The 13256-nt window shown below is 31.2% G+C and overlaps 1 protein-coding gene across 14 annotated transcripts in view; it reads left to right on the top strand.

Moving 5' to 3' along the window:
- Nucleotides 1–13256, top strand: part of LOC105833949 — a 28463-nt gene that overhangs the window by 1768 nt on the left and 13439 nt on the right. For 4 of the 14 annotated variants that reach the window (XM_036293244.1, XM_036293241.1, XM_036293237.1 and 1 more), the window contains exon 2: nt 266–661. In XM_036293244.1, the coding sequence (XP_036149137.1) occupies nt 629–661 (33 nt within the window). In that variant the 5' untranslated portion in view covers nt 266–628. Of the gene's footprint in view, nt 1–124; nt 662–7186; nt 8775–10607; nt 12613–13256 lie in introns of those variants that run through there. The other 10 variants (XM_036293243.1, XM_012676083.3, XM_036293239.1 and 7 more) reach the window with 8 other exon arrangements.

Genomic DNA, 13256 nt, shown 5'->3' with positions numbered 1-13256 from the left:
GTAAATTATATTTTTGTTTATTTTAATTTCGCAAAATATTATAGTTTCCATAAAAAAATTCAATTTTTTCCCGTTTTTAATTATATTATTACGCTTTAATTAATCAAATAATGAATTCGGTCAGATATAAGTCAGTTGACATAACATCTATGCATTCCTCATGCAAGGACGGATATAGTAAAGCATATCTATAGAAAGCGGCGGAACGCGAACAAAAACGAATAAGAAGGGAAGAGCCACAAGTAACAACAGCCAATTATTTCAGCGCTAATTAAGCGGCAACGTGTTTACTTGGCTTTAAGCAGAGAAGCAGCATTGCTAATTGGCACTGGTACGGTGCCCAGTAATAATTAGTTAATTCGCTGGTGTGGCTCAATCGGCTGATGCATCGCGCCGCGGACAGTTGTTACAGAATGCAGTCATCTGTGACTGCTTTCGGATAATCGTCCTGTGATCTATCGACGGCGATAAGGTGCTCCTTAGAGACCAGTGTGCCTACAGTATTCATTAACGATAATCCGTACGACATTCTTGCTTTTCTATGACAAGGTCCTACAGTACGTGACCAAATTCGCCACGATGACCAGCGGACAAAAGAATAAATCCGTTGTATATCCCGAACAACGATATGTCTACATGCCGTGTCCATTATACGATACGGGTAAGTATGATCGTTAATCTTTGATTCTTTGCATCTTTCTTTTTTATCTTGATCCGAATTGATTTTTTGTGCTCTGTATGAATACGATAATGTTCATAGTATATGGTATTCAATGAGTTTTGTAAATAGTCCTATATATACAATTTTAGAAATTTTACGAAATCTCTTTAGTTTTAGAGGTATTTTTATCATAAATATAAAATACATATTGTAGAATTTTGGGATTTTTTCAAACTCTTTTTTCGTATTTTTTATCTCCCTATATTTATAGAGAAATATGTGTCATGATTTCTTTATAATTAAATGTAGATGCACAATAACCTATTTAATTACAGTGCAATCAATAATAATTAGCATTAACTAAAAGCAGGTGCTCGTGATCGATCTTCGATGTAATTCCTGTGAGAATCGATATACAAGGCGATATAATTACGAATTGTAAAACTCATCAAATAAATGCGATTACATTAGATATAACTAAATTAACACGTAATAGTGCTTAATTAGAGATAAATAATCAACAATAAACAATAAAACAATGAGCGATTTAACGCAAATCGTTTAATTTAAAGCCAGTTTTACGTAAAAGAGAATCAGTTCCCCGAACGTAAACAACTAAAACGGTTTTATCAATTATAACGAACCTCTCGGTTTATATTTCAATAATAAATTTGTTATCGAACGCAATTCTATCCAAATTTATCCTCATTAATATTAATAAGTTATCATAAAAAAAATTTAATATAAATTGTTTTATTCCTCATAGGCCGGTTGTTCGAACTTCTTGATAAACTTACCTCTCAGATAAGTATGTGTCTATCTTCATTTTTTTTCTTAAATAAATAAAAGTAGACACATATTTACATAATGATAAGTAAGTTTACGAAGTTGAAACAATCGGCCCAACTATATAAATTTTAGATTAACAGTATGCTTTCGCAATGCACTTTAATTTAAATTGATAATTAAAACACTTTTATTTTTATATTAAAATTATGTAATAACTGTTTAAAAGAAATTCATAAAAATTGCTAAGTTAAATTTACGTATTTAATCTCTAATATTAGTATTGTACCAAGTGTTTCAGAATTCGAAAAAGTATAAACGTTATATTTTACAAAAGGCAGTTGTATGTTTCGCTAATTCTTGAACTTTTTGTATATTTCTGATACGTCATTGAACATTAGCATTTTCGATTTTTTTCTCATATAATTATATATACTATGTAACTTCTACTAAAATTGCATTTTACATGTATTTTTCACGTGATAAGATTTATAGCATTCTGTGGAATAAAAAACGTTAACCAGAGTACCACGTGCTCTTGGATTAATTACACTTTCTGTTTGCGGCGTTGTTGTACTGCAACGAAAAACGACATAAGCGATAAACTCTGAATCTTTGTTACAATTATCTGCACGTTATTTTTAGAGATAATTATTTAAAAAACTGTAATTAATGAACCTATTTAATTCAAAATAACAAAATTTAATTTTTATAAAATAATTAAATAAATATAATAATCATATTAAAAAGTACCATATTTTTTTATGTACTCATTAATTTTTTCAAAAAATTTTTAAATAAATATTTAATTTTTTATTCTATTATTAATTATAGAATGTTTTAAAATTTTTTAATTTAGATTTAGTTTCATTAAATTACGCTACAATAATAAAACACTTTTAACTGTTATATAATTATTACGCAACACGTTACATAATAAATTTTTATTTCTGGATACAATTTATTTAGAATATATAATAAATAGTTATATCATATTGTTCATTTAGCAGATTGCTAATTGAAACTACAGTTCTAAGGTTATATCATTTTCTATTTTTGCATTAAAGTTCTAATTCCTTCAAAACCTCGAAATTGTTTGCGCTGGAATAAAGTGCGCTATTTCCAAATTGTTTTACGACATCGTAGTGGCGAATAGCATAAAACTTATAATGTGTTGACGGCTCTGTCATGAAATGAAGTTCGGAGGACAAGCATAATTGCTTCTCTAAACAATGCCCTGCGATCTCCCCAGAGCTTTTTATGTACGAATAAATTATCGCACTTCGCCAGGTGCAACGTGTTTACCCTCGACATGTAGACACATGAATTTCGCGAGAGTAACTAGTTTTTGATACATATCGTGAAAGAAAAACTTCGGTTAGATAAGATAAGTACAATCTAATTAGTATTCGCAAATTCATAATGGCATTATAGTGATTACAACAATTGTCATCAATATTATACTCTCTTTGCATATTCAGTAATATATTAATAAATATCATGTTTATAATACATAAATATAATATTTTTCTTTTAAAAAATTATGATATATAATAAACTCTATATTAAAGATTTTTTTAAATATAAACTTTGTAATATATATTAATCTGTACGTGCGTCAATGATATAATCCAAACCATTCATCTAAATAGCATTTATTTTGAATGATTTTGGTAAGATATAAAATAGATAGGTAGATAGGTGCCTGAATAGTAATTTAGTGAAGCAGGTAATGACTGTCGAGAGATAGTGAAGCCTGCGAAACTTATCGCGGCTTGCATAATATTCGCATTTAGTCACAAATTTAAGCAAAAGCAATGAGAACTTTCATATAACGAGAATTCATATATGAACAATATACACTATTAATCATTTAAATTGCTCGCAAATTTAAACTAGGCAATGTAATAAGCATTCCTTCCTAAATCGCACATTGTAATAATAAAACAACGGTGTTAATAATTATTTCTGTCACGCTTTAAAATGCTTATGTTTCATATCCATTAACTAAATTTTAAGTGTGCATGCATTAAGATCAAAATTTGCAGTAATACCGGTGAGATTTGTAACGTTTACCAAGATATACTCTGTACGCATAAATTTTCAATATATTTCTCAAGATGGAGAATGATAGTTTATGTGTTTATATTACCGCTGCAATCTAGCATTTCACTGCTTTTATTGACGTATATTAAGATGTTACATTTAGTCTAACATATATATAATTATATAAAATATTATCTAAATATTTAAACAACTTCTCAAAATTTATTCTTTCTAATAAAACAAAAAAAAATGTTATTTAATTGTGAATCAACAAACGAAAAAATCTAAAAAATAACTTTTAAGTCGAACAATTTTGTAATTAACGATAAGAAATAAAGGAATTTACTCGGCTTTATACAAGAGGCAATAAACTAAAGTCTTTGGGCTAGACACGAAAATAGCATATAATTGAAAGCGCGGCATTGCGTATTAGTCATGACAAATTTGCCTGAAGGTCGTAACACAGAATTTAAATTAAAATCTGCAGTAGGCTAAAAAACGCGTAATGTTTTTTAGCCTAATGCTCTCATATCGATCAAAATAAAATAAGAAATTTAGCCATAAATCAGATCATGTAAGACGATATGAAATATTATAGGGTTCTTTTATATACATATATGTAATTATTAAAATAAACTGATAGAGCGACATTAATTTTCTACAATTTCTAAGCGCTAATTTTTCGCATCTGTTCACTGTGTATTTATTATCTAATAGTTTTAGTAGTGATTTATTTTAATATAAAATGATTTAGACGTCAAATATTAGTTATTTACAATTATTAAAATAATTACAAATCAATTTAATAAAAAGGCAAAAAGAAATTTATTTTGTTAAAATGTATAACAAATTTTTTTTTATTTTTTATTAACGAGCAATAAAATTTGTATTTTAAATTAAAGTTAATTCTATTCATTCTTTAACGTATACTCCATTCTTATTCGCATTTATGGAAATTAAAAATATATTTAATTTAAAAAAATATTGCATTCTTTTTTGACTCTATCATTTGCAAAAATATATATATATCGACATTGTGCAATAATATGTTAATTTACATTCACGCATAAAAAGTGGTACATTCTTCTATAAAAAATTGGGGATCCATTTAGAAATTATTTACAGATCTATGACTATACGATAAATTCATATAAAAATGAATTGGACAAAGTGCCAAATATGTCACAGGTGGTTTCATAATTAGCTAATGTAAATTATGATAGAAATACTTAATTTAGAACAAATTAAGAAATATGGTGTTTGTAATATCTGTAACCGGTGCCAAAATGATTTCTTAAGCTTTAATAATCGAAAATGAATATATAGAAGACTCTACTATTTTTATCTTTTAAGTTAAAAAAGTGCTAATCAAAGTGATTATCGAAGTTTTATATTGCACTATTTCATACACAAATAGTACTTGTTAAATTTGTTTAGAAGATGCAATCAAGTAATGGATATTCGATCCATTATTGCCTTTTCACGAAGTAATTAATTTAAGCAGCTTTAGGCATTTCGAAATTACAATACAAAGAGGCACAAACCGATCTTTATTCAAAGTAATATATTTATCAAATTGCCTAAAAATGTTGGCTATTCCATCAGATATAGTAAGTCACAGGATGATGCCAGGTTTTCATGCAAGGTTACAGAACGCACGCAAACTGCAACCTAATCGATGTTGTACTCGCAATTCGGAATATGTCGTAATTCGGAAAGCGAGCGCGCATACAACAATCTTTGTAATTATTATATTCATGCATGTAACATTTTTATAAATTTGTACGTTTGTACAACATATGTTTGCATATATGAATCTTTTCTTATAACCTCACTTAAACATTTTTCTACTAAAAAAGATTTACTAAAAAAATTATTTAAAAATATATTTCTCTAAATTTATTTTGCAATCACTCGATATACATCTCGACAAAAGTAGATTTTAAAATGTGTAAAGATACAATAAATAATTCTCAAAGATAATGTCTCATACAAATTTGAATAAAGTACACAAAGAAAGTGTCGAAATGCCTCTGCGAAATATCAAAGTGTCAAAATGGAATTATACGATAAACTCTAGTACTCTTTCCTGATCGAGGTCGACTGATCTTCCATTATGACACTGAAATCGATTATTTCCAAACGTCGTCCAAACAATTTACGCCAGCACGAGCCGTCTGTCACATCGAACACCTTGAGGTATTCATAGTTCTACCGTATCACGCCGTCTCGCTATTAATACTTGCGGCAATTTTAGTTTTCAAACGTATGCCAAGAATAAATATATGGTTGTGTCGCGACACGTAAATGTAAATATAACGGCGGATCTTGTCTCCCCGAAAAAAGGTTCGATCGTGAGAGCCGATCGCGAACCCGAAAAACCAAACGCATCTCAAAATCGCTACAAAAGTTCTTCTCTGTAATGCCTTGCCGTCAGAGCTCATGAGTCGAAAGGAAGTATATTAAATATAAACTCAAATAGAACATAGAATAAAACGATAAAGAGATGATGTCTCTAATTGTAAGAAATAAATTAAAGTTCTATAGAGATACATATCTGAGAATATAAATTTTCTTATTGGAACGGTAAGCGTGCCAAGTCGCTTGTGGCTTGAGGTATAAAATCCTTCGAAATGCAACAATCGCTGCAGTTAGGTGTGGCGGATGTGTTCTGCTTTTGTCTCTTTCTTAGTACGCACTGCACATGCATTATTGTAACTACTGACCCGTGAAAGACGTATTTCTCTAAGAAAAAAACCTATGTTTGTCAGTCGCAAACTGTGTGATTCTTGGCAAGGCAAAGAACGAGGAACAATGTTAGAAAACTACCAATTCCGTAGTGAAAAATAGAGGACTTCGCTGCTGGAGATTCGTGACCAGAATTCATTACGTGCGAATGTTATGTCTTGCTGATGATGTAATGCAAAAGAAATACCATTATTATTGCCAAATAGCTTAATATGTTTTTAATTCAACACAAACTTGTAATCATCTTAATAATTAAATAATAATTATATGTCGTTTTAATCATGAAATTTTAATTTAATGTTCGGATAATAATAAATAAAATAATTACATTTTAATTACCGTTCTAGTTATTTAATTATTTATTACTTTACTTTCAAATAATAACATAATTGCTTCTATTTTACATGTTCAGTAAAAAGCAATACTGTTAATTATTATAAGTTGGCACACTACATTGGTTGGGTTTCTTCACTTTTATCTTGTACATTTCGTGAAAGTACGTGTCAAATTATTTTGTATTTCGCGAGCATTATTATAAAGATTACTTTTATTTATTTTATCTCACGGACTTAGAAATAAAAACAGTAATACTAATAAGAAAATTCTACGATATGCACAAGAAAAAAATCATTATTTCCGCTTGTGATAATCTTTTCAAGTTATTTTAACAATATAACAAACGTTACTTTGTAGATGATCACAATATAGTTGTCAATTTTTGTAATTAATATGTTTATTTAGGATAAATGTGTGTTTATACACAAAAATCTAGTTTAGCAAATGAGTACATGTGATCACATGTTTAAATCACTATATTGCTTCACGTAAGATAGAAAATCATTACAAATCGATTAACATTTAAACAAAAATTCTTTATGTTTTTAAATAAATTTGTTAAATATCATTAATCCTTATTTAATTCTAAGAACCACAAATTAAAAATAAAACGCGTTGAAAATATTTTAAATAGCTTTATATATGCTGTATTCAAAATAAAAAATAAAGATACAGAATTTTATCGAAAACCTTTAAGCTATAATCAGAAGAAAATGCGAGAGATATCTGAAAAGTAATCCGAATATATTTACGAGTTCAAGATTAACTGCTGATTTTACGAGCATGATAAGAAACGTTCTGCATGTAGTGAATCTAAAATCATGTTCTTCACAATGTAATTTAGTGAAGATTTGTGACGCCTTTATTCTATAGTCACTTTCTTGTGTAAGATAATATTATATATATATACAATCATTAAAAAGAATGACTTTTATATTGTTTTTCGTACAATGATTTATATCAAATAAAATGTATAAAGATGCACAAATTAATTTTGATAAAGACAAAAATCTTTCAATATCACGCAGCTTTAATTTTAAACCAGACATGCTGTCAGAAATAAATATCCTCATTTACATAAAGTAATATTTCGTTCAAAAGCAGATATGACAGCATCACCTTATATCACGTGAGTCAAGACAAAAATTAATTTCTAGTTTGACCGCGAACATTAAACAGTTCCTGTCTGCGCCAGAAGACTTCTAAAATAGATATTATCGATACTAATAATGCTCGCCAAATGCGACAACGCGCGATGGCTTAGTCGCTCCCCCGACACAACAAAGAGACATTATCGGAAGTGCACACAAGAGCAATTAACTTCGGAAATCGTGAATTAGGCAGGTCACATCGCGTAGCAACTCCCACGTGCCTTTAGCCGCGGCGCGTCGCGGGGGGCCGCCGGTTTCCACGACCCTGGGGCGCGTCGCGATGCCTCGTGCACGTCTCAGTGCGAGGGTGCCGTTCACCAAGTGTGCGCCGCCGGGGTTTCCACTCGTTCGCCACCTTTCGCCCTCTCTATCTTCCTCCGCGCGACCCGCGTTCTTTAAAGAGTAAACACGCGATTAGAACGCGCTTTCCGTTTAAGTCGACATCGCGAGCGAGTCTTCAGAACTGTACCCACACCCTCGACCCGAAGTATCATCGCAAAGGCAATTGCGCCATCGAGCTGGCATCGCATGTCGGGATCAAGCGCAAGCCCGGACGAGCAGAGATAATAACCTTCGTGGAGGAAACCTTGACGTATCACCGTCGTGGCACACATCGCGTTACACAGTGAATATTTCAATACAGTATCGATCTACTACCCCGCGTGTAAAACCACGTGTGTGTGTGTGTGTCGTGAGTGTCTGTGCTCAGCTCTCAAATCCCCCGTCGTGTTCTCGTCTCTAGAAAAAGCCTTTTCTTTCATTTCCCGCGCGCAATGTACATCGGCGCATCATTATACGGGCTGTCACTCTGTCATCCCGCGAATCCGTTCGTCGCGACCGAGTGCGTGGGTCCGTGTCGCGCGTGTGAATATTTCAACGTGCTATCGATCTACCGCGCGGAACACGTGTTCCGCGAGTACAACCAGTACCGCGAGTATCATCCTTGTCATCTCGACGCATCGGCGATCGATGTTGCCTTGAATTTCTCACGCGGTAAAAGCTAATCCGCCTGAATGTCAACGGACTGCCTGAACTGCAAAATCACGGTTTGCGCACAAATTACTTTTTTACGTCCAAAGCAATTGGAATTTTCCAGCTAAAACTCTTGCGTTTTATTTACGAAAATATCCCGCGACGTTCCACCGAGTACTCAGGGGTACTCGAAGCCAAAATCCAAATGTCACAGCGTGACCGACACGCCGTTCGTTCGTTTGCGTCATCGCAAAGAGAGAAAGAGAGACGCCCGAATCCGAACTTCGCCGTCAATTCGCGTGTAGTGTGAATATTACAACACGAAATCGATCGACTGCACGAAACACATGTTTCACAAATGCTTCTGTACTACGTGTATCGTGACTGTATTTTTCCTCGCCTGTCTCCGATGAATCAAGCAAACGCACGGAATTCAATGCCATCCGAGTATATCCGATACGAATGATGCCGTTTGCTTTTCACACAGCGAAACAAATTACGCGTGTGTAATTGTGCGACACGGAGTTTAAACTCTTCGGGCGAACGCTGCATTCACCAATGTTGGGAGCATAAATAGAAAAAAAAAAGAAAGGTCTTTTTTTACGGTCTAACAACCGTCTATTGTTCCGTGCTTTATCCTTGCAACGTGCGGCTGAGCACTCACGCCAATCAAGTTACTTGTGAATATTTCAATATACCATCGATCTGCAGAAACAAAGCAGACACTCCCAGTACTTTCTCTTGCGCTTTTTATATCAATACGCCGCTGTTTTTCTACGATGTGTTGCATAATCGCGGTATAATTCCATGCAGTTCACGCGCAAGATAACCCCTATTCTATCAAACAAGTTATCGAACGGTCAACAAACAGCGCGTCCGTTTTCGACGTAACTTATAACGTTTATAATTTACTATATATCATAAATAATTATAATATTTTCTTACATTTTTCTTTAATATTTTCTAATCGCATTGCGGATTTGATGTTTAAACGTTTTTTCTGTTACATGAATATTTGATACGGATCTCAACTATGAATCACCCATCGATTACGTCTATCCTTATCCCCGCTTTTATTTTTGTCGTACAATAGTGTATTCATTTGTCACACGTTGTGTCCTCGTTATGTTGTAAAAAAATATTCATGGATCTTTGGATCGTTCACTGTGTATAATTATAGCTTTTAATCAACTGTGAGTTTCATGTTGGTGTTGTCTCGCTCGTAATGGCATTCCGACAGCGATGATAGACGACCGTCTCGCCCTTGTCCATGTACACTTACATATTATCACGAGACAGCTGCTCGCTTGCTTACTTTCGTGTAAAACTTCGAAATTTGCATTAAGTTTGACCGATTGCTTCCTTCGGCTACCGCAGCCAGTTATGATCGATCGAGTTAGTCTAACGATCGAGATTTTGTAAGAAAATATTTGCGAGTTTCAAGTTCAAAGTTCTCTTTTGTACAGAAGTAAGAAAAACCGATATCGTCTTAATCAGTATGTGTACAAAAAAAAACGATGAAACTAATAATTCATTGAAATTATTAGAGTTTTACCCGAAATATGATTGTTAAAACGGTTGATTAATAAGGCTATGTATTGAATTGAATAAAAATTAAAAAGAAAAATTAAACTAATATTTTAACAGTAAAGTCATTATAAAATAGTTAAAAAAAATTAAAGATTCAATCTTGAATTAATTTAATTTAATGTTGGAGTTTAAGATATTAATAAGTAAAATAATTTTAATTAATTACAATTACTCTACTGTTAAAAATTAGTTGAATTTTTTCTTTTAATTTTCATTCAATTTTATTAATTCAATTATTTTAACACTTAAAATTCAAATAGCAATTATAATGAATAATGATTAGAACAATTTTTAAGATATCTTTATGATTTTTACAGCTACACATTATGAAAGTATTTGTTACAACATACGCGCTTTAGGATAAACTCAAGGATAATCTTAATCTTGGCACTAACAAGCAAAGTTAAATTTTCTCCACGATACGTGCCTTAACAGCATAGCGAGGATCTTGTAGAAATCAGTGGGAAATCAGTGGATAGAAATCAGTGTCGTAAATTCAATAATTTATTGCTACAGCATTGCAGCATTCGCGCGATTTGTTTTTCTCGCACGTAATTAGTAACTAAAATGTTCAGGCAATTAATCCACCCGCTTTAGCATTTCTGTTTACTTTAAATGAACGAACTAGATACTTTTATACGAAATAAATACTTTTATACACCTTATTTATATAATTAATTTTTAGAATACCAAAAATGAGCAATTTGTATGCATAATTTAGACACCGTTAAAATGTATTAAATAAAGATGCAAATAATATTTCGAATTATTCATTGTTTTACCATTCCTTGTCTTATGTGTTTCTAGTTTTTAATACTTAATACTCAAAATGTTAACATGTTATTATAATTAAATAGAAATAACAATGATGCTATAGCGAAATTTATTAGAAAACCTTTCCCATTTAGATATTCTAATATTTTTGAAAACGTATATTCTATTTTTATATCGCAACATTTTATATAAGCAATAGAAACAACAGATTTCAAGTTTGATAACTAATATAAACTCACGGTCACGTACCTCTTACTAACTATAGATCGAATGAAATAGTAAAAGACATTTATCTCGTTAATTGTCGTACATAACGTTACGCATATGCTATAACACAGTAGACACGCGTTTAAAGAAAGTTATAAACTGCAATTTTATCTCGTAATTCCAAGTAATACCGAAGAATCGACCCTAGAATGCTAGAATAGTAAAATCGATCTGCAAGACACGTGTGAGTTATTGGAAAATCATTCAAAACATACGCGATACACTTTAAATATCAATTCAAATGCTTTTCTAAATATTTTTTACGTATTTTAAATAATGCTGTTAAAACTAAAGTACTGCAAAAATAATGTTGCAGCAAGGAGTTTTATTAGAAAACTATCATTAAAATATTATAACGATTCTTAAATTATATCGTTAAAATTAACGTAGCGCTAATTTGAGAATGGTTGATATTTTGAAATGTAAGGAGACTCATCAGCAGATTGTAGAAAATCTTCTTGGCAATGCAGCCAATTTGTTCCAAAAATATTCAAGAAATACGAATCAATATAAATTGCACCCTTCCTATTTTTGTCATTATTAAGTAAAATGCCGAGTATTAAACTGAATCAAAGCCGATCTCTCGTTTACACACACCTACATATGTCTGCCGCTACCGTGACAAAGCATTCTACTTTAAATCAATCGAGAGACTCGACTATTAAAGCTCGTGCCGTCCCTATGAAGAGACAGTTCTCCCACGAATAGGCAAACGTTAGTTGATGCGCGCGTTACTTGTGCCACTTTAAAGCAAAATTTAAGTGTAAAATGTACAGACTGTTAAATATTAATTATCGTGAATTATTTTTAATATACAAGTGATAAAATATACTTAATACTGTTAATGTGTTGCAAATAATTATCTCAACCTGATAACCGCAAGGAAGTGATAACGCAAACATATCGCTATATGGAATGTATCAACCAAGAATAACCGCAAGGAAGTGATAACAAAAATATATCGCTATATAGAATGTATCAACCAAGAAAAATATAAAAAAAATTTACGCGTGTGCGACTTTGCGTAGTAAAATAAAAAAAAGAACGTTGTCGTTCTAGGATCTCAGTTTAACTAATGGACTTCTCGTTATAATTTAAAAAAAGCTCCCTTTCAAATTAAAAGATGACGGTTCTGAGATAATCTAAGAGTTGATCTATGCTTTGAATAATGTTTAGCGTATTTCAATTTTCGTTATGTGTTGCTCGCGTGTATCATAGTGAAATTTATTTGAAAAGTGAAAAGATTATTAACGTGAAGTGCATTAAAATGATTTGCGACATGTACGTTTATACAGTTTTGATAAATTGTTTTTGCATCCATCAATTATATCAACTATATAAAAGTTTCCTTAATTTATAATTAAAAAACCATTCCCTTAAGTCTGCTTTAGAGAATAATTTATAATTACACAATTCTATCTACATTTTTGAATACTCTATATATAATTTAAAAAAAAAAATCAAAATCAAAATATACATATATGTATAAAAAATATATAAAAGACTTGCATACAATATACATGTAAAGAATATATGTTATATAAAATTATAAATAGAATTCTGTACTAAATTTTAACACAAATTACAAATCATCTAGCGGATTTAAGATAGCTTGGCTATACTCCAGGCATTGAATTACTCACTTCGAAAAAGCCGAATCCCATATTCAAATACGTGTAAGGGAGAAGGCAATTTTCAAAACATTAATTTTAAACTAAAAGACTTTATACGTACTTTAAACTAAACGACATAGTAAATTTTCTTTAATTTTTTTTATTCTTCCTTATTTTCTTATTAATTAAACTTTCTTGTACAAGCTTTTTCTGTTTTACATTTTATGTTTTTGTTTAAACTCTTCTTCTTCATTCTAATTTTCCTTGTAATTCTTGTTCAATTCTCTGATAAATTTCTTTATTTATTCATAT

Source organism: Monomorium pharaonis, chromosome 10 (genome assembly GCF_013373865.1).
Source record: "Monomorium pharaonis isolate MP-MQ-018 chromosome 10, ASM1337386v2, whole genome shotgun sequence".
NCBI classification, from domain to species: Eukaryota; Metazoa; Arthropoda; class Insecta; order Hymenoptera; family Formicidae; genus Monomorium; species Monomorium pharaonis.
Note: the sequence above shows the minus strand (reverse complement) of the source record. Positions and strands in the feature narration are given on the sequence as shown.